Source organism: Halichoerus grypus, chromosome 8 (assembly GCF_964656455.1).
Source record: "Halichoerus grypus chromosome 8, mHalGry1.hap1.1, whole genome shotgun sequence".
Classification (NCBI taxonomy): domain Eukaryota; kingdom Metazoa; phylum Chordata; class Mammalia; order Carnivora; family Phocidae; genus Halichoerus; species Halichoerus grypus.
In genome coordinates this window covers 11,784,250-11,807,130 of record NC_135719.1, presented here as the reverse complement: position 1 = coordinate 11,807,130, position 22,881 = coordinate 11,784,250, and the positions used below count along the sequence as shown (strand labels likewise).

The 22,881-nt window shown below is 40.5% G+C and overlaps 1 protein-coding gene across 7 annotated transcripts in view; it reads right to left on the bottom strand.

The window, feature by feature from the left end:
- CHD2 (chromodomain helicase DNA binding protein 2) overlaps window positions 1-22,881 on the bottom strand; it is a 117,132-nt gene that overhangs the window by 71,445 nt on the left and 22,806 nt on the right. For 5 of the 7 annotated variants that reach the window (XM_078078927.1, XM_078078931.1, XM_078078929.1 and 2 more), the window contains 10 exons: window positions 21,008-21,239; window positions 17,196-17,282; window positions 15,432-15,493; window positions 9,206-9,313; window positions 7,097-7,237; window positions 5,725-5,858; window positions 3,960-4,185; window positions 2,423-2,523; window positions 1,386-1,430; window positions 1,039-1,217 (listed from right to left, as the gene is read on the bottom strand). In XM_078078927.1, the coding sequence (XP_077935053.1) occupies window positions 1,039-1,217; window positions 1,386-1,430; window positions 2,423-2,523; window positions 3,960-4,185; window positions 5,725-5,858; window positions 7,097-7,237; window positions 9,206-9,313; window positions 15,432-15,493; window positions 17,196-17,282; window positions 21,008-21,239 (1,315 nt within the window). The remainder of the gene's footprint in view (window positions 1-1,038; window positions 1,218-1,385; window positions 1,431-2,422; window positions 2,524-3,959; window positions 4,186-5,724; window positions 5,859-7,096; window positions 7,238-9,205; window positions 9,314-15,431; window positions 15,494-17,195; window positions 17,283-21,007; window positions 21,240-22,881) is intronic. The other 2 variants (XM_036069765.2, XM_078078928.1) reach the window with 2 other exon arrangements.

Below are 22,881 nucleotides of genomic sequence, written 5' to 3'. Positions count from 1 at the left end.
TTCCATCCCACCACAACCTCCCTTGTCCTCACACTATTCTTCCCTCATGGACTTCTATGGCATCTTCCTGGCCGGACCTGCTGGCTTTTGTAAGCGCCTCCTCTAGAGTCTCCTACACACTGCTGTGAGATGGAGATAAATAGTTTCCATCCCGCTGCTCTTCTCACATCAACACCCACAGGGTAAAGCCCAAACTACCTTCAAGGCATTCAAGACATGCACCCTCGGACCTAAATGCACTCACTGTATCACTTTCCTCTCTTCCCACCCAAAGAACATCTTTCTCCTGCATCCTTCATGGGAGGGCAATAACCTGGGCCCCCCTTCCTCTATCTGGCACTAACCCATTCTTCAAGGACCAGGGCAGTTCAGGTACCACGACCTCCTCTTTAACTCTTTAAAACCTCCTCGAGGACTACTGGAGCTCAGTGATTTCTGCCTCTGTACTTCTCTGACCACAAATTCTTGATTATACTCTGCCCCAATTACACACTGCATTTCAGAGGGAGGTTTGGTGCCATGAACTGGATGTCAACTTCTCAGAGACAGAGCCCATGTTTACAGACTTTTATTAACGAGACACACCACTTTACATGGGCAATGGATTCCAATGAAGGGAAAGGATTTGTATAATCGATCTAGCAACTAAAAAAGCCTACGTATTTATATATATATATATATATACACACATATATATATATATACACATATGTGTGTATATATATATATATCCCCTTTTCTGTCACTTCTCTTTGAAGTGCTTAAATTCTCTCAAATATTCTGCACACTATCTCTAATGAGACATACCCAGGTCTGTGAATTTAAGAATAAAGAGCTCAGCAAAGCCATTATACAACTCATGCTCTCCCTTTGTTTTAATATTTTACTTTGCTGTCAAGCTTAATTCATCTTCTTTCACTTCAAAATGGGAATTATCATTTACTTTTGTAATATTTTCTCTTCCCAGTATCTATGTGACCAACCCTTTCTATCAATACCTCTTTCCCCTGGAAAATCAAAAGCCAGCAATCACCACACCTTGCATTCTCTCGTCGGGATGGTTTTTGAGTTGTTGCGGCTATGGAAGCTGTCGATACAGCTCTGGAACTTCCTGCCAATCAAGGCCTCATCCTCCCAGCTGCACTCTGAATAGGGCAGCCCCATCCACTTGCACAAGTATTCAGGTTCATTAGAAGGCGCTGGCTTCCGACTATGAGCTATTTTATATACAAAAATTAGTAGGTTAGCAACTTGTCATTAAAGGAGGGGAAGTGACAATTCCGTTTTACATATAACCATTGAAACACCACACGGCAAGACTGTATACTCTGCAGAACAGAACTGCTCTTAAATGCTAACATTTATTAACCAAAGCTTCTGCTTACCTGGAAAATCTGTCTGACCCAGTGTAGATTTGCTTGTCTTCACAGCTAAGCAAATGGAAAATAAAATAGAAAAGTTATCACTATAACCAAGGAAAGAGTGACATTTTAGGTCCTATGAGTAAGAATACAAATTTACTCTATAATCTTGCATCATAAAAAAAAAAAAAAAGAAAGAAAAGAAAAAACAGTCCTGTTCTCACAGCCCTGTGTAGCTATTACCCCATTCCTCTGTTCCCGCTTTACAACAAAACTCCCCAGGAGACATGTTTCTACTCACTGTCCCCCTCATTCTCTCTTGAAGCCACCTCAATCAGGTCGGATCCACTTCACCAGCACCACACCGGGGCCAAGTTCAAGGATCCGGTCTCAGTCCTCACAGCATTTAGCTAGCAGCATCTCCTCCTTCCCAAGCCCCATGAATTGCTTGGCTTCCAGGATATACTCCCTCAGCACCCCTCTGATCTCACCGGCTGTTCTTCCTCGTCTCCTGTGGCTTCTCCCTGACTTCCAGAACCTGGAATGCTCTCAGACTTCCTGTTCTCACTATGTATACTATTCCTGATAATCTCAGTAAATCTTAGGCTTTAAATACTATCTACGCAGTGATAAATTCCCAAATGTAAATCTCCAGCACAGACTAGGAGGTCTGAACTCCAGGCTCACATATGACAGCCTCCACAATACTTCCCACTCAGACAGCTAAGACGTGTAGCAAACTTAAAAGTATCAAACCAAGTTCTTGACTTCCACTCCAAAAATCAGCTCTTCCCTTAACCTTCCCATTTCAGTAAATAGTACCTCTATTCTCCTATCTGCTTGGGTCAAAAATCTTGGCTACATACTTGACACCTTTCTCTCATCCCCCACATCCAAATTTACCAGCAAATCTTGTTAACTTTTCCTTCAAAATAAACCTAGACATCTATTGTCAAAAAGTAAACCCACAAAATGCGTTTTTTTAATTTACATTACCCCAAAACCAAAAGCCATTATTCGTGGACCTCAAACACTGCTGAAGTAAGTTTCCATGTGCTCACCAATTACTCTTTCGACTATCTGATACTGTTTGTTCAACTCTGAGGCCAGCTCTTGTTGGCAGTTAAAATATTCCACATCTTCAGGAGAGACTTTTCCTAACCTAGACAGAAGACAAAAAAATACATCCCAGTTAAGATTTGAGAGACCTACACACATCTATCAGAGTAAAGTCAAAAAGAGGAAAAGAAACTGAGTCTTTACTTCCATCTGTCCCTTTAGCAATCCTTTACTAGTAATTAAACCAGGTATTTCACAAAAAACATACACTTTTAGAAAACAGACTCTGGGGCGCCTGGGTGGCTCAGCTGGTTAAGTATCTGCCTTTGGCTCGAGTCATGATCCCAGGATCCTAGGATCAAGCCTCAGCAGGGAGCCTGCTTCTCCTTCTCCCTCTGCCTACTTGTGCTCTCTCTGTCAAATAAATAAAATCTTTAAAAAAAAAAAAAGGAAAACCTTAGACTCATAGGACACACCAGTTGTTCTTTATAAAGACCTAAAAGTAACTACTTTGTGTGATAAATTCATATATCTAAACAAAATAGGACAATAAAACTGTCTTCCAGATTTAAAAGGAAACGTGCCTTTTTTCATATAGGTATGTGCTTTAGGAGTAATTCAATGTAGCTTTTATGGAAAACCAGTTATTCCTGGCACCAAAATTCTATAGAAGGGCGACAGGACAACCTGACATGAAGAACTACTGTACTTCTGAGGATTTTAAATCTCTAACCACTTTACAACACACCCCATCTTCAGAACACGCAAAGGAAAAATAAGGAATTTACTGAAGGAGCACATTGTGCACAGTAGTGAAAGGGGAACTAGAACCCATCTGGCCCTATTTCTAACACAAAATAACCTGACCACGTTACACTAACAGGTGTGTCTTCAGGGTTGAACTTGATTATTAATTAGTTTAGGCTTGTGGGGGCTACAGTCCCCAATATTTCTCATCTGCAACTCGGCCACATTCAAAGTTGTAAGAAAACTAAAAACACAATGGTCTTATCACAGCTTCAGGAGTTACCTGTTTCTGTCACAACATTTCTGCAAACTGTGTAAAACTAAGAAAAGTGTTAGGTGCCCCAGAACCCAGACGGTTCTACAATATGAGCTCCTGACATCTAAGCTACCCCAGCATACACGGGAAATAACAAGGTGCTTAGGAGCTCTGGCTGCCAGTTACAATCCTGGGTCCCCCCGGAAAAGCTGCTCTGTGCCTCACTCTTCTTACCTACAAAATATGTTATGTACAACGGGGAGAGTCTCATGGGCTTATTGTGAGGATTAAAAATATCGCATGTGCAAAATGCTCCATGAACTACTTATTATTATTAAACTCTACAAACTTGGTGGCCATATAGGGAAGTACGGAGTGTCTTTGGGTCTCATTTTATAAAATGGAATTGCGGCTAGCTCGGTGCTCAGATAATCAAGGCAAAATTAGAGTTCCTAGACAGCTGTGTGCTCCACGCATTACTGAAAAACCTTCCCTTCCCTCAAGGCTGCAAATATACCACTGCTTCAAAAATGTACCATTGCTTGATTTCATCCTCTTTCTTCTTGAAGTTCTCTAATTTTTTTAGGCCCTTCACTTTCTGCTGCTGTAAGGATTCTTCGCTCTCCCACGTGCTGTGGATGTAAGACCAACCCTTCCACTTGATGAGGTACTGGACTTCACCTTCATCCTTTTCAGTGTCAAAATCACCACTAGGGTCTCCATTAGCTTCAATCGCATATACAGTAGTAGAAGCTCCAGTGGCTGCAAAAGGATTCAGGTAAACTTTAAAAAGTGTATTAAGCCAGACATTGAAAAAGCTTCTCAAGCATGCATTCATCTAAAGAGTCTCTTTTCTGGAGGAAGCACCAAAATCCTCTGACTTAAAAATACGCAGAAATTCACAAACAATACAGGATGAACAACATTTATAATTTCAAATATTGTCAAAGTGCAAACCCAATTTCTACACTTTAAAATGTTTTCCAGAATTTGCTGGTGAAATCAAAGAAATCCTTGTGTCCAAACACAATTAAAATGGTAGAGAAATGTGCTTTTGGTTTGGTCCATACTAATTCAGAAAACAAGTCCGTCTCTCCAGGAATATTAAGAAAATAAAAATCCCCCACCACCACCCATGCCAATTACCCATCCACCCAAAGTTCTCTATTAACTCTATTAACCTCGAGTGAGGCTGGGTGAAAAAAAGACAAAGAAAAAAGAATTAGGTAATATTTTGACATTTTCTATATGGAAGGTTACTTTAAAGAAACTGAATTAGGAGATACCTCAAGTTAAATACAAAAAAATCTTCACTATAGTCCACATATGTATTTAGCCAGTTTGATATGTTTCACAAGGAGATTCAGAAACACCTAATTAAAGGTAAATTTGTTTAACGTTTGTAAGCAAGAATCTCTGCTACATCACTGCTTTTTAAGAGATTAACACATCTTTACTATCTTAATTTTCAAGTCTCAAAGACATATTGCACATATCCCTACATCCTCAGCAATGAACCATGAGACTGGGTCAGAAAAACTTCCAAATTTCATGCAAACCGGTGCAGCCACTGTGGAAAACAGTATGGAGGTTCCTCAAAAAGTTAAAAATAGAGCTACCCTATGATCCAGCAATTGCACTACTAGGTATTTATCCAAAGGATACAAAAATACTGATTCGAAGGGGCACCTGCACCCCAATGTTTATAGCAGCACTGTCAGCAGCAGCCCAATTATGGAAGGAGTCCAAATGTCCACTGACAGACGAATGGATGAAGATGATGGAATAGTACTCAGCCAAAAAAAGAATGAAATCTTGCCATGTGCAACAACATGGATGGAACTAGAGTATCATGCCCAGTGAAGTTAAGTCAGAGAGCGACAAATACCATATAACTTCACTCATGTGGAGTTTAAGAAACAAAACAGGTGAACATGGGGGGGGGGGGAAAGAGATGTGAACCAGAAAACAGACTTTTAATTGTAGAGAACAAGCTGATGGTCCCCAGAGCAGAGGTGGGGGGGAGGGAAGTGATGGGGATGAAGGAGTGCACTTGCCGTGATGAGCACCGGGTGTGGATGGAGGTGTGGAATCACTGTACTGTACACCTGAAACTAATATTACACTGTATGTTAACTAACTGGAATTAAAAAAAAACTTGAAAAAGCAAAAACAAGACAAACGTCCACATTTCACAACCAATGTGAGCACGGACTGAAATTCATCATCTTAGAGCTGAAATACAGAAGACTTGGGCCTTGCTGAGCAGATAGAAGAAATTTGCTTCCCGTAGACACACACCTCCTTTCTTTCCCAGCCTCGAGTCTAGGACCTTCTCAATAGTCTCGCTGTTATCCTGCTGCTCGTCGGCTCCTTCCCCAGTCATTTCAATGAGGTCGTCGGAGTCTGTCTCAAAGTCATCGTCTTCCTTGTAACTGCATGAACAAGAATGCTGGATAAAGGAGCCTTAAACACCACCAAAGAGAACATCAAAGAACCACACCCTTTTGGCTCCAACATGTTGTTTTAACATCAGCTACAGTTAAAGTGGGCTCAAAGTTCTTTTTTCTCCTAAGTAATAATGCCTGTCCATAGAGAACAGCAGGAAGGCTTACTCACAGTTCAAAATAAAACCAGACTACACTTGCAGTGATTTGTGTAAGCAAGACACACACAACTCCAAGAACACAGCTATGCTTTTGTTTGGTGATATGAGATCATGACTATATAAACAAGGGAACAACTACAAAGAAAATGCACAATAAATGAAAAAAGTTACTGTTTCATTAAGCAAAAAGGAAGCAGTATGTCTAAGACTAAATGTTCGAACCGTATAGTTTGTCTCCCGATGACAAGAATATGAAATTCAAGTATTCTCAAACTGTTGAAAACTTCCACTAACATACTTCCTGGTAATAAAATACTAAAATGTCACCTCCCACCATATATAGACAAATAATGGTTTGGGAGTCACACGAGAGAAAAACACACTCCTGAATGTACAACAGTCGCAGGAGGAAAAAGTGCCAAACTATATGTTGGCATACTCAGCACCTAGTCCTAGCTGTGGAATCATTAACTGGACACAGGGATAGGTGAGTATCTATCTCCAGGACTTAGCTTCACCATCTTTAAGTAGACCAGAAGAAACCTGTGTATACTCTAAAAGAAAATGAAATGCCCTTCGACTCATATAAAGTAAAATACTGATGTTTGCATCTGTCCCTTCCTCTATTTTATTTCCTGTTAGTGCTTCATATCCTATTAGTAAACTTAATAAAACTATTACGCCCGAATATGTAATCTGATCCTCAGGAGAATCTGATTAAAGGAGCGATTTAAAAGTGAGAATACGATCCAAACATCTTTCCTGAGAAAGGATGATATGAAATGAAGACAGTATCACTAAGTCATCTCGACAGAACATCAACCTGAAGCGGTTTTCTTTCCAGGAACGAAGGCCTGAAATGAGCCACTGCTATGCCTTACACATTCCCACTGGCCCACACCATTCCTTCTGCAAGAACACTGATCAGATTTCTGAGTACAGCCTCCAGACCCGGGTCATTACTTTTGCCTATCAGATGCAACATACTGGACTTACCAGGGCCAAGTTCGAACCAACTACACTATCACCCTCACACTAATGAAAGACTTCTGGGGCATCACCTACCTAACATTTTTAGCCGCTCTGCGACGAGTCTGCCTTTTAGGAGCTTCATCATCTTCATCATCGTCATCAGAAGAATCCTGCCTTTTTCTCTTCCCGCGCTGAGTCTTAGGCTGCTTTTTAACACGAGCTTTGGGCACTGTTCTAAAATGAGAAGAGAAAAAAATGGCGAAGTTTTCACTCTATTCCTTGGTGTTTATTTCAAATCTTTATAATTTCCCAGAGCAGCAGTACACACATAGGATTAACCTGGGGAGTGTCAGAAATGTATATTCCTGGGTCCCATTTGCTGAGATTCTAATTGACTAGAAAATCTGCATTTTCAACACGAAGGTGTTTCTAATGCCGAGAATCCTCAATCACATACAAGAGACACACTGGATTCTCAGGCAATGGTTCTCAACTGTTCTTCAAGATTACCGGACATAAAAATATACATGCAACATGTTGCTCATGGTACCTCGCCCAACTCAGAAATGTTTAACAATTTTACTTCTGGGAATTGCTCAGATACAGGCATAATAAGCTATTTATCCTAGTATGGTTTACAGTAACAAAAAATTAGAAAAACACTAAATCTTCATCAACTGGGAATCAGTTCTTGAACAGAATACTAGGTAGGTAGCCCCCCCCTCCAAAAAAAAGCGAAACTTTTCCATGTACTAAGAGGAAAAGATTTCCAAGAGAATGAAAGAAAAAATGCAGAACAAGACACATGAAATGTTACCCATGTAAAAGGAGCAAAGGACAAGAAATCACTACACATGTATTTTTGTTACGTAATATACCTGGAAGACAACCTAAGAGTGTGCGCACCCTGCCACACACCAGCGGAACAGGCTGAGGAGACAGCCCCATGCGTGACTCCCATGCACAGCCAGGACCGAGGGCCACAGCCTGGGTGCTCCCGGAAGGAAATCCGCAAATACGCTACCCGTGGTATAAAGGTGAAAGGACAAAGAGGGAGATGGAAACCCATGGTCCTGTCTGTTTCTCTCGTACCTTCCATAACCAACACTACACAGACAGATGACCAGGGATTCAATAAATGACGAGTAAGCTCTGGAAGAGACAGCTGAAGTGGCTTCCCAGTCCTGTGAGCTCAAACTTGGACAAAAGGAGACCAAACTGAGATGATGAATTTCCCTGCTGGGGTGGGGGCTGGTGTACAATGTCCTAAGTCAGAGGTACGGAAATGCTTTGCTGCAAATGGCCAGAGCATAAATATTTCTGGCTTTCCCAGACAAGAAGCAAAACTGAGGCCACTACACAGGCACACTGACATACGAGGGAAAGTAAATTTTCACACAATTCTTATTGACAACACTCAAAATAATCATCACTCAATACACTTTCTGTGATACACATCTAATGAAAAGAACAGAATTCTTTTTGTAGGGATAACATTTCACTTAATTAAGGTTCACATTTAGTGTTCCCTATCATCAAACTGTAAATGTTTACCTGTAAAAGCTATACTTACTTGCAGGCCATACTGAAATAGGTGGTGAGTGGGATCCGGCCCACAGGCAGCAGCTTGTCACCCCATCCCACACAACACCGTGAGGTAAACTCCCCTGCGACCTCTCTCTACCTCCTGCCTTCCTCTGTCCAACACCAGTACCTCTGGCCAGACATCTGACCAGAAATTACCAAAGTCTCCTGCCACCTCAGCTTGCTTCCTCCTCTGCTTAATGTTAGATTCTAAGACCAAGGTAATAAACAGTGAAGCATGCTTTCAACAGCCAGTGTTTTAAACTTAGGAATTACTTCTCCCAAAAAGAGCCTGTACACTATTCAAATACACAGGGAGCCTTTTTTAAAAGCAGAAGACATGTCCACCCCTCCTAACTAGCACGCCATGGGGTAAGAAACAGAAGCTTCGCTTTGCGCGACATACGATACAGAGGGTCAAATGTAAGCGTCCCCATCATCTAATCACTTGCTAACAAGGTAGCCTGGCAAGAAGTGAACCCCAGACTTCCAAAGCCCAGAATCACAACATGGCGTATCCCATCAACCCAGGCCGTCGTTCTAGCACTGCATCATCCTTCTCCACCTAACAGAAATTAAGCGCCACCAGAAGCAGAGATGTTCAAGCAAACACTGCACCTTCTGGGGACAGGTCTTCTGGCTTTCACTTTTTTTTGCTCTGGTTCGCTCTCTGCACTGGTGCCTTGTTCCTGTTCATCTTCTGAGGGCTCCCGTTTCCATTTTTCTCTGTGATCAAAAGCAAAGCAAAATGATTTTTTTTTCTAGAAGAACTCCTCAAGATTGTTGAAGCTTGAAGAATCTGACAAAACCAATTTCAATCAGATTCTCCAAAAGGCAGAACATGTATATTTTAGGCATTAGGGCTAAAAAAGGTTTATTCTAGCTCCATTTAAATTTTGGCTGTGTTCCTTCCTGGACTGTGTAATATCTATTCCTATGTTTTCTCTGGTGACAAAAATAAATGAAAATGGAAACTAAGGAAGTATTTCTTAAACTACTCTGGGGGGAAAAAAAGCTGTTAAATCTCTCATAACTCTATTTTTATTTACTACTATCATTGAACAGATTGAAGCTGTAATATATACTAGACTAGTGCTTCTCAAATTTAAGATGATCAGAACTACCTAAAGGACTTACTAAAAGAAATTTCTGGACTACAGCCACAGTTTCTGATTCAGCAAGTCTAGTAAGAGGCCTGAAAATTTGAATCTTAACAAATTCAAAGGTGATGCTAATACTGGTTAGAGACTCGTTCTAGAACTACTATACTAGATATTTTAGTATCTTTAGAATATATTTGATGAAACAGTTCCTAAAATTATTTTTCACTGATAAACCTACCACCTACTAAATAATCTGTTCAGCTAAAGATGTAGTTTTTAATAATTATTAGATACAGTAGGTGTTCCTTTGCTCCTTGAGATCTTAGAAGGCTTTAAAGAGCCATATCTTATAGGTCTCTCCTACCACCCCAGCGTTTTTGAGGTTTAAATAGCAAATACGGGACTTAGGCTCATTTCTAGGAAAGAAGGAAGAACATATAGCCACTGGGCATGAAATATCCAGAAAAAAAAAAACACACTGAACTCACAGGCAAGTACCTGAGGTATGACAAAACAATCACCACTGTGTCATTTCCCTTGGCGTAGGTGACTGCTTCTGGGCAGGGCCACTTCTGTTCCTCTTTGTACCAGAGCTTAGCACAAAGGCAAGCAAATGGAGGGAGATACTCCTTTGTTAAATAAGTAAATAATTAAGAATGAACCCTATCAGTCTAACAGACAGGTAGGGTACTTTTTGGAAGCAGAACTGCTAAGACACTAAGGCCTATTAATATTGCCTAATAACCTTCCTTCTCTCTTTTAAACAAAGACGTCCTTATGTCTAACTATACTCTGGGCACCTGTCTTAGTCTCCTTCCCTAGAACTTAGTACAATAAACGTTTGCTAAGGAATCAAAGGAATAGAAGGGGATGGCCAGGAAGGAAGATGTCTCCAGGCACGGCGAGATTGGTACATGAGGCTGTATTCTTCCTTGGACCAAGTTCAGAACAGTTTAGCCCTTGGAAGGGGCTCACATTGTCAAACTGGAGATGTGGTTTCACAGGAAAGAAGCTTGAAAGAATACAAACAACTAAGATGTAAGGGAGAGAAGATCTTATGAGAAAGATCCACAGTCAAATATTAGTTGTAATTTACGTAACTCCACAGGAACTGAGGATCTCAATCAGGGCAGCTAAGGAGTCCACTTCTACAACTCTACGATACTAAAATGGCCGTCTACTTGACAGAATCAGTGTTGAGGCTGGAGTTTTCCAGTTAAACTGCAGGTGTATAGACTTACGGACAACGAGGAAGACTCAGAATCTTCCAGTATTGAGAATGTACAAAAACTGAGCAAAACAACTGGCCCAAAGGCCTCCTCCTAGAGAAGGAAACTAAAGCCCAGTGAGAACAAGATGTTTGGCATTTTTTGTCAAACCTCCAGCCTTCCTCCTCTCAATCATAACCCATTGAAGACCAGAGAATCAGGAAAAGCCAAGCTTACACATTCTGGGAGGATCTGAACAACGGAAGGCTTAAAAGGCCTAAATGAGTTAGTCTATGCAAATATTTGAAATTCGCTGGATTATTTTAAAAAATTTTTTTAAAGATTTTATTTATTTATTTGACAGAGACACAACAAGAGAGGGAACACAAGCAGAGGGAGTGGGAGAGGGAGAAGCAGGCTCCCCGCCGAGCAGGGAGCCCGATGCGGGGCTTGATCCCAGGACCCCGGGATCACTACCCGAGCCAAAGGCAGACGCTTAACTACTGAGCCACCCAGGTGTCCCTGTTTTAAATTTTATTTTAACTTTCAAGAACAGGGGGGAAAGTAACTTAGGATCAGTGACACTAAGTCACTTTGTATAAAGAGGAGGTGAGAAGAGTGATCAGTTACAAAAAGATTACTTCCCAACCTTATAGATGTCAAGGGCTCTCCTAGAGCACTGGTGTCTTATAGATAATGCAAATTTTAGGAGGAGGACTCCCTGACTAAGCCATACATTACAAGTCAGGCTACAATGAGAACTTGTCTAAAATATAGATTGTGATTGGGATGCCTGGATGGCTCAGTCAGTTAAGTGTCTGCCTTCGGCTCAGGTCATGATCCCAGGGTCCTGGGATGGAGTCCCGCATCAGGCTCCTAGCTCAGCAGAGAGCCTGCTTCTCCCTCTCTCTCTCTGCAGCATCCCCTACTTGTGCTCTCTCTCTCTGATAAATAAAATCTTTAAAAAAAAAAATAAAAGATTGTGATTAAAAAAATTTTCACATGTCAAAGGAGACTTGAATTGCCAGATCCAGCTCTAAGAGGGCATAAGCGGGATTCCCTAAGAGGGAATCAACAGAATTTTTTTAACCAAAATTTTGGGAACTGGGGAGAAAAATACTAAGATTTGGCCACTGAGGCCCCAAGGCAATGTAAATAGACATGAAAAAGTCAGAATGCAAACTAACTAGGTATAGTTTTCTTCCTTTACTGGAAAAAGGTGTTTGGCAGAACACAGACCCTGAGACACAAATCAAATCTAAACAGCTATGAAGGAGGGAATGAACAAAATTCCTTTGCAAATAAAACAGGCCTGAACTCTGGCCAAGAGTCACTGAGGCTTCCTACTAACTATCTCTAAGAACCCAAAGAAAGGGATCTCTTTCTCCTCTACTGTAGAAGGCATATCAGGAAAAAAAGGAAAGAGCTGTTTAAACTTCATTTATTTTTAGTACATTTTCCCAGAGAGAACACCTTTCAGGAGCAAGTTCCAATGAAGAAGGAAAATCTGGGGCTACCAGATTCTCCTCCACTGTGTCACGAGTTTGTGATCGAGTTCCAACTCAAAGTACTGGAAAGAAAAAAATAACTATGATCACAGGAGAAAAACTTCAAGTGATTTATGGCTAACACTTTTTTTTTTTTTTAATTACAGTTGGGAGAAAAGGTTCTGGAACCATTCTAGAGTGGTTTGAAGCACTGATGGGACCATGAGTCAGCAAAAATCCTATACAACATTTCACGAATTTGGACAACATTAGTAAGTACGGCATGGAACAGAGTTCAGTGACCAAAACAGCAGGAGGGGGTTAAACACAAAAATTTTGTTAGTTTATATGACTAGGTCAGGGGTTACAATCTCAAATACCCACTGGGCCAGGTAAGGACTATAAATGGGATCAAATGGAGAACCCCGAGTCCATCAGGTTAAAAAGACCACTGTTCCGGCGGTCAGCATTGACAGATTTTTCTCAAAAGAAGCTAGAAATCTGGATTATTGAGCACCATTTCTCAAATTTTTAACGTTGCCAACTAACTTGAAAAATGTTTTCAATATTGTACAGAAGCATTACACTGTATAACTTCTAAATTTTTAAAATGCTAATTCACATTATGACTCTGGGGAGAGTTAGTCCCTTGTGAGACTCTATTCTTTAAAAATGCCAAAGTCAAAAAAGCAAAGAAGTGTGAAAGCACTGTGAAAGTGCTCTAAAGAAACCTGACTACTCATACAGTATCTAACCCTAGAAGGGACCCTGCAGTGGAGGTAGGAAATGTTTTAAGATATTATTGGGTCAATTAACAAAATGGGAATATGAATTAAGACAAAAGTATTTTAGCAATGTTAAACCTATTTATATTAAAACTACCCTGTGCTTACGAAGTAAGAGTATTCTTCTTCTTAGGAAATCCACACTTCAGTATTTAGGGGTAAAAGGTCATGATGTGTGTCAATCTTAGTCTTAAACGGTTCAGAAAAAATATTACGTGCATGCATATATTAATATATACAAAGAAAGCACCCACAACAATAAAGCAAATGGGGCAAAAGTAGTAACCAGTGGGGCGCCTGGGTGGCTCAGTCATTAAGCGTCTGCCTTCGGCTCAGGTCATGATCCCACGGTCCTGCGATCGAGCCCCGCATCGGGCTCCCTGTTCAGCGGGATGCCTGCTTCTCCCTCTTCCACTCCCCCTGCTTGTGTTCCCTCTCTCGCTGTGTTTCTATCAAATAAATAAATCTTTAAAAAAAAAGAAAAGAAAAGTAGTAACCAATGGCAAATCTGGGTAAAGTACACAGGCATTCCTTGTACTATTTTTATTCTTATAACTTTTTTAAAGTTTGAATTAAAAAGAAAAGTTAATAAAAATAGCTTTTAAAAAACTTCAAAATCTGTGGTACAGTCTGAAGGGTTTCAGAAAAGCATTTCCCTGTGCTCATATTTCAAAATTTCCACTGAGTCTCTCAATTCTGAAATCCACATGCCCACACACTAGGTTCTGTTAAGCGTGCTCAGATCACAGAGGGCCCCCTTCAGTGCTGTGCCTTCCAATTTGAGTCTTAACAGCTGTAACACCTCCTCAATTAATCCTACTAATTAAACTGACTCAAGAGAAGAGCTCCCCATAAGCCCCAGTACTCACCTGCTGCCCAGAGGATGGCAGGAAGTGAGGCTAGCCCAGTGCCCCCAAACAAACAAGCATGAGGGGAACTCCGCAGCTCTCAAAAGTTCCTAAGGAAGAGCCTGGGGCGGGGAAGCAGCCTTATAGAAGATACACCCACCTACAAGGAATCTTAGTTCTACTCAGCGGAAGGAAGGCCTCTGAGGGCTGTCAACTTTAGAGAACTCTCCGGATTGACAGAAGGAAATAAGTACGGGGGCCAGTGGGCTTCTGCACAGTAGGTTTTCAAGCATAGCACCATTTAGATCCCAGTCAAGAGACCAGCAGAACGTAGCTAGATGGTGGAGAAAAGACCATGTACATGGACTTCCCAAAGGCCCCCAAAAGGCCATTAGACCCAGAATAGCTTCCCAAGCAGGCCATAGGACTGGAGTAGAACAAAAGCCTTCTAAGATGCCAAAAAGTACAGGCTTGCCTACAGTTTTTCCTCCAACTCTTAACTAAATATTTAAAACACAAATGAAAATTGGATGTGCTCTGGGGAGGGCAATACTAAATACCTTAACTTTTCCTAGCATAGTTTCCAGCAACCCTGTTAGAGTTTTGGAAAATTCTAACTCCTTTGCCTTAGGCCAAATACTTATTAAGGAATACTAATATTTTAGGACAGAGAATATATATAACTGGGGTTCTATTTTAATAGGCACCATGGACAACTATTCACCATGAGAAACCCCTGAATTTGTCTGCCAGGTTTTCAATATCTGCATTTTCAAATGCAGCCCCAAGGAGATGGGCTGTAGAATTCAGATTGTCAAAGAGATCCAGACCCCCTCCAAGGATGATTTTTAAATTCTAAAATAAATAAATAAATAAAATATTTTTTCACCATAAGTAGAATTTGCAAATTTTAAATATAATGAATATATAATCTATGTTCTAAAGGAATTTCACACAAGCCCAAGAATTAAAATTTTCTGGCTTGTGAACTGCAGTATTAAAATTATACAGTAACAACAGTGTGAAATTTCATACTACATTGGGTGTCCAGTCCAGCCAATATAATTTTGCCACACCCAAAGAACACATGAAAAGGAAAAAAAGCCAATCTACATTTGTTCCTTGTTCAACCAGAACAGAATCTGTGCACATCTTAAAGAAAACCACAACTGGGCTAATGGGCTAACCAGGTGGGACAAGCTGTAGCCCAGCCCATGGGGGACACATACAAGACGGAGCCTCTGGGCTTCGAGGGCTGCCGAGGCAGCGGGGCACAGTGGACAGTGGCCCACAACAGCAAGAGGGGCAGCAGACTCTGGGACCCAGGGTGGACTACCACACAGCAAAGGCGGTGCCACAGCAGTGGATGTGCTCAAAACCCCTGGGTGAAGTACGTGCCCATGAAAGACTTACTGTTTCTTCAGCTGCCTCTGGCCTCTTCTTTTTGGGCTCCCACTCTCAGACCCGCTACTTGCCTTCAGTGTGTGGGGGGGGGAGAAATGATCACAGACTTTAATTCACAGTTCTTAGGGACAACACGACCCCCTGGTTCAACAATCTGCTCCGTAATAACATTATTCAACATGAGCTTTCAGACAAAAGAAACCTGTGTTTGGTGGTGCTCACTCTTCTCTTCCTTTGAAAATTAATTCGTCTATTATAATGGGGTTACCTCTAACACCAGGAAGTATTTCTCTCGGCTTGACTTCTACAAGGGCGCAGTCCAGTAAAATTCTCTGATGACAGAAATGTTCTATATCTGCAGGATCCAATCTAGTAGCCAGCAGCCACATGGGGCTGCTGAGCCCCTGAAATGCGCCTAGTGCGACTAAGGAATAGAATCTTTCCTTTAACTGGACTTTAATACGAATTTTAAAAGCTACATGTTAGTGGCAACCATACTGGATACTGCAGATCTAGAATATCATGTGAAAATGCCACAACATTTAGTGTACCATTAAAGGTGGTGACCTACTGATCTATTCCATTTCAGATTCATTAAAGAGCACGATCAATCACGAGCCAACAGTGCTCTGCTGATAGCACTAGGCCAAGGGAAGTTTATAGTCAAAAACATCTGAACAGCTCTTTTCCCCCAAAGTTAGGCAAATTGGCAAATATTCCTATTGCTGTTAGTCCTGTGCCCTACCAAGAATGTGTTAATTTATATACAAAAGAGGAAAAGAGTGACACAACTATGTGACTGGTTGTAACCAACATGGCTCAGGAACCTAGTCCTAGACATCGAGGAAAAAGAAAGCTAAGGTAAACCAGCTCAGAGGTCATTCAAAAGAAAACACCATGAAGGCAATATGGACATTACAGTCAATTAGATCTGTATAGTACATTTACCAAAATCCCACCCCCAACTCACTAACCTGTGGATATTAATATTTAACTTTCATCAAAAGGATGTTACATAGTTAAGAACAGCAAAGTCCTCCTAAGAATGCAGGAAGGGCATTTCACTGAGACACAAAAGAGCATCTCTTCAGAATGCGGTCTATAAACCTAATATAGAGGTAAGAATTGACAAAAATACCAAACGAACTGAGAAAGGTGAGAAAAGTCTGATGCTATAGAAACAACAGAACCCAGTACATAATACCAGTTTTTAAAAATCACCAATCTGTTCAATCTCTCACAATTAGATCAGAGTAAATATGTGTGAAGTATTTTATACTGCACACTAAAAACGGAAAGCAAATTTAAATTAGTTAAAACACATTACTTAAGTTAAACAAACTCTCCTTCCTTTCTCAGAAAATAAATCTGAAACTACGTCCACTATTACATTTACCAAGCAAGTGACTCATTTAACAAAATCTAGATTTAGAAACTAGGTATTTTAAAAGGTAAACGTCTTGCAATAATCAATTTCGCTTAAAATACAGAAACATTAAAAAAAAAATGAAAATAAAAATGTGAGGCCAATTCTGTGTAATACTCTAACACTCTACTAAAACATTCATTATGACACAATCTTCCTGGTAAATTTCTTTAAAAGCCACCTGTGGTTTTCCTTGCGGTTCTAGGTTGAGAAAGCTCGCATTAGAGTCACTTAACTCTCAGGCATAAAGCTCAGTCATGCTAATGGGAACATACACACCACAGTTGAAAAGGATGAGGTAAGGTAAGGAGTTTAAAGTATCCCCTTAAAGCATTTCTTTTTCTTACCTCCTCCTTAATATTAAATCGTGATGGTTCTTGTCTGCTTCGGTTTGACCGCCTAACCCCATAAACATCAGGATATTCTTCCCACATCTGTAAAATTAACAGACCATGTGTGAATCCTTTTTTCTTGATCCCCCAACCCCCATTTACTATTTTCGTTACTGGAACATGTATGTCCACCTAAGAATATTCAAGTAACTAAATATCAAAAGGGTTGTTTTGTGTTAGCTTTGTTTAGAGATAATAAAGTACCATTTGTATTATCCTGGAACACAGTGAAGTTTAACAACGCCTCTTCTTTACTGAATGACTCTTAAAACTACATGGCACACTGATTACTCATCATTAAAATATGAACTTACAGTTGAATAACACGGTAAGGCTTCTACTAAAGACAAAGTCTTTACTGATGAATTTTAAGTCCCTAATGCTTTCCAGTTTCAGCTGTGACTGCACACTGACCCATCTGGGAACTCAAAAAACAAGCAGGTTCCCAACATGTCTAATTAAATAAGAATCAGGACATTTGTCTATTTCTTTAAATTCCTCAGGATGCATAACATGCCAGAAGCACACATATTGGGCATTTCTGACACTCAGCTAGAAGTTCCCAGAACGAGCACCACTGCCACTCTTTCTCTGGAACATTCCATGTTATTCTCCAACAGTAGTTACCCTTTGCTTGATTTTCGGGACTTGATTTTTAGTAACAATCCTCACTAGTGATCCAAAAAAAAAAAAGCAGGGACACCTGGCTGGCTCAGTCACATGCAACTCTTGATCTCAGGGTTCTAAGTTCAAGCCCTATGTTGCGTGTACAGATTACTTAAAATCTTTAAATAAGTAGGCAGCTCTTTCTGCCCATGGGTCCTATTCCCGTGCTTTCCTAAAACCATCTTTTTGCACCATAAAGAAAGAAAGAAAGAAGAAAGGAAAGTTTAGTTGAAGAGAAAGGGCTATTTTTGACAATATACCAACATCATCTTATAAAAAGACTCAAATCAACAAATCTACAGAAAAAATGTAAAAGGCCCCGCCAACCTCTAACAATGAGAGTCTATAACCCCCAATCTCACTCTCCTTCCCACAGTAACTACTACCAAGTATATCATGTGTTCTTTTAATGAAATCAGTCACACAGAGGCAAAATGAATCTGGACGGATTGTGGAACACTGAAATGAAGAAGTTAATAAACATGCAGAAGAAATGCCTGAAAGCCAAGATTAGAAATGTGGGTTTGTTGTCAAAATACAGGTGACAGCAAATGTCATGAAAATATTTAGAAAGTGAGGCCAGACGAGAAGCCACTGGCTGAGACTCATGAAGTGTGTGGAAAGTGGACCCCAAAAAAGACAAAATCGATGAAAGACAACTCAGAAAAACAGAATGTCACTAAGGCAAGGGAGGATATTACCAAAGTGCCTTAAAAAAAAAAAAAAAAAGCCAAGTAAGCTGAAGAAAACCAAGGCCTCCAAAGAAACAAGCAAAATGTTCCAGGAAAAGGCATTTTAGAACAAGAATCCAATTTAATCACGTAATCCAGTGTTCTCAGTTTATAAAGGTGACAAATCCATAATGGCCTTAAAATAACCTCAGAGTCAAGAGGACAAAAGGTCCAACCAGAAAGAGTTAGGAATAACCAAGTAGCAGGAAATCTAGGTGACAGAGGCAGCAGAACACTGAACAAATCTGGAAGAGAAAGGAAGGGGACAAAAAGGTTTACTCTAGTCATGCCAACCCCGACCTCGACCCTGACCCCTTTCTGGACTTCTGCTAGAGCTATGAAATTTCTTTACTCAGCACAGGTATTTAAGGAGCTTTTTATAAACTGGGATGGCTAAATCATTTAAAAGACCACCAATTAGTTTTATCATTTTAAAATATTAGGCATCCAAGCTCAACTGCTGGGACTGTATTACAGGATATGCTGTAACGTATACATATTAACATCATCCTGAGTTCATCTCCGTCCTTTTGAGGGCTATAATATCTAATTCAACCCTTCAGTAAAAAAGCTACCATGTAAAGGGATGTGTATACAGAAAACAAAGAGTCTTCCGCAGAAGTTCTCATTTTAGACCAGTATCATTAAAGTCACAATCCAATCATTCTAACTGGTTAGTACACCCATCCCCGAGTTAGCCTTATTATTTAACTTCTTGGAATTGAAGGCCTTAACTTTGAAAGTATATTTTAGTATTTCTGCCTGAAGCTGTACTTCTATTTTGAAATTCAGTCTTAGTAATGATTTCCCTTCTTTGTTCCCTTTTATTTTTTTATATAGGATTAAATATATAAGGTCTTAAAACTTAACCACTGTGAATCCTGATCAACACAATTTCAGTGAAGTTTTAGACACTACGTTAAGTAATCGTTTCTATGGTTTCCTTTCATCTCTGCAAGTAAAGAACTCTTCACTGCACAGATGAAAGTTATATCCACACTTTTTCCACCCACTATACTTCCTTCAAAAGTATGCGGTGGTGTTCTGAAAAGAGCACCTGATCCAGATGTAGAGGAAACCAGGCTCTGACATTTACACTCTGAAGATTGCCAAGCAAAGCCTTCTGCTACAAGCCTGGGTAGTAAGTTTCTGAGTTTAGTGATACTCAGAGCAAAATCTCTAAGAGGAGCTTCTACACGCAGGGTCTTCTTGAATTCCTTCTTATGAAAGGTCCACCCACACATTGAGCAGGGAACAAGGTACAGTACTTGAGTGTCTGAAAGTCACTCCTCTGTTGACTAAAGTAGCAAGGACAGCTTTCATTTTCCTACCCTCACAGCACATCTGTTGAAGCATCTGTTGAAGCTATTCTGCAGAACCTGCAGGTAATTTAAAATTGTACTACTACAAAAATCTGAGCGCTTAGATGAAGATTTCTATCTTAGAAAATAAAAACGGATTTTGCATAAAGCTTTTAATTTCATTAGGGCATTTTATTTTTAAATTTCTAAAAGAATATTCTTTCCTATTTTCAGTGACTGAAACACAATTGTTTCAAAATGGAATTTTAAAAGATCAGCTGCATTCTTATAATTAGGCCAAGTCATTAATTTTTCCCCAAAAGGAATGCACTCCAAAGTTTGTGCATCAAAGAGAACACACTATGCACTTGAATTTTTGCCTTTTTGCATTCTTTGCTAGAAGATTCTTCTGTTAAGTGAACCATACCTACATTGCCTAGATGCAGATACTTTTTTTCCTGAGAAGTATTTCTCTTCCATCCTTCAGGTAAGAAAAACTACCCTTATTCTTGAATTGTTATCATCCATCACTAAGCTTTACAACTGCTTCCATAATCATCTGTCACTAACTCTCTCTGGTACTGTGCAGTATTGACTACTAAAATGTTAAAAACCAAACTATTAGGGGTGCCTAGGTGGCTCAGTTGGTTAAGGATCCGACTCTTGATTTCAGCTCAGGTCATGATCTCAGGGTCGTGAGATTGAGCCCAGTGTCGGGTTCCGTGCTGGGCATGGAGCCTGCTGAAGATTCTCTCTCTCCCTCTCCCTTTGCCCCTCCCCACTGCCGCTCGCTTGCTTAAAAAAAAAAAAAAAGAAAATTATAAAAATTTGCCTTTTTGCCTTGTAATTTGAGGGTTCATGTAATTATTTTCCTTATGGCCCTATGTCTACTATATCAAATAGCAGAAGAGAAAGCAGTCCCCGTTTATATCCAAAGGCAGTAGATTATTACAAAAGGTAGCTATAGTTTTCATTATCCAGATCCACTAATGAGTTTTCCATGGGAAACAAAGGTCTGCTAGTTTGTCCTAGCTAGCAGAACATTTTCACTGTATAGCAAAGTAGATACCTTCTTCACATCAGCTATCCGCTCCTTCTTAGAGGCTGGCTTTTCTTTAGCTTCTGGAAGGACTGGCTGGGATTTGGAACCCGCCGACTCACTTTCAGATTCCGACTGGCTCTCTGAAGACTCAGAACTGCTATTTGACTCACTGCCATGTCCACTTCCTGGATCGCTGCCCTGCTCACTCTCAGACTGGCTGCCTGAGTCTGAACCGGAAGCTTCTTCAGATGCTGAGTGACTTAATTAAAAAAAAAAAAAAAAATTTAAAATTTAAGAACTGCCACATAAATCTGTTTTTAAAAAATTTCACATAAATCTGTATTTTAAAAAGTGGTAAAATGATAGCAGAGAATAATTCTGGTAATACAAAATCAAAATCTTCAAATTCAGATTTATATTCTCATATTGCAAATAATGTCATTATTATCATTCCCAACACCCTTAGTAGCTACCATTTCCTGAGTGCTTAGATCATGCCATATACCACTTAATTTGTATAGGTTAGCTCTTTTATAAAACTCCAAAGAAGGATATTATTTTCTCCTTCACTCAGATGAGGAAAAACTAAAGCTCAGAAATAATTAAGCAAGTCTCCCAAGTTGACAGAGGCAGAATTTGAAACCAGGTCAACCAGTCTGGATCCACTAAGTCTTATTTGTTCAGTAAATCAGTCTCTCCCTCCTCAAGACAGACCCCCATACACACACACTCAAAGGAAAAACCCAACACAGAACAAAACAAAACCAAGACAAAGTTACCCAAAGAGTAAGAATGCAATCTAGTTGCAATTATCCAATCACTGGTTCTCAACAACAGGTGCAAATCAGACTCCTCTGGAGAGCGGTATGAAAACAAATACACATTCACCCCAACCAGAGGTCCTGCCTTGCATTCTCTAGCAAGGAGTTCTGGCCCTGGTAGACTTAACAGAAAAAAATAAAAAGAGCATTCTGAGTCTGATGTGAACCCCTAATCCAAAAAAGACCACTATCGGCTACCACACATTCCACCCCTTCCTCATTCCAAACACCCCTCAGGAAAGAGCAACCTAAGGAGGCAGATGACAGCAGAAGCCACAAACACCAGAAGGCTATGGGAAGACAGGGTATCAATCCCGGGAGCCAAGTAGGCAATATGCCCTCCCCGTAGAGTAAAAACCAATTCAGGGGCACATTGGTAGCAGTGAAGTTACTTTAAAGGAAAAGACCTAAACTGGACGGACTCCAGAAAAAAGACCTGGGCAGTTCATTCAACTCTTCTGCTTAGAGCTGGAGCACAGGAGGGGGGGCAAGTAGCAACCCAGACCCCAGGGTTAACGGTAACTTAACAGAAGGGGCCTTGAGTTTAGCACGCAGGAGAGAAAAGACACATGGCATGAAGCCCAAGAGGGTAAAGAAGGGATGCTTTGAATTTACCACCACTGTATCTTCCCAACTAGCAATGAGGGCCTATCACTTGACAGACATGTCCACAGAATGGATAGGGCAGTACACGGGGACCTGGGATTGATCCCCCAAATCCCATGTGATCCACAGTAAGGACATTACAGCACAGGGGCCTTTTAGTTAAGATGAGGAAGCAATCAGTGAGTACGGGGGGGGGGGGGGAGCCTAACTTGAGGAAGGGGAAAGAAGGGAAAAACCACATATTAATTGCCTAATCATCTAACAGGTACCCAGCATTACTCGAAGGACTTTATATGTATTATCTTGCTTATTACCCAGAACAACCCTATTAGGAATTATTATCCCCATGTGAAGGATGAGAAAACAGAGGGACGCCTGGGTAGCTCAGTCGGTTAAGCGTCTGCCTTCTGCTCAAGTCATGATCCCATGGTCCTGAGATCAAGTTCTGCATTGGGCTCCCTGCTCAAATGGGGC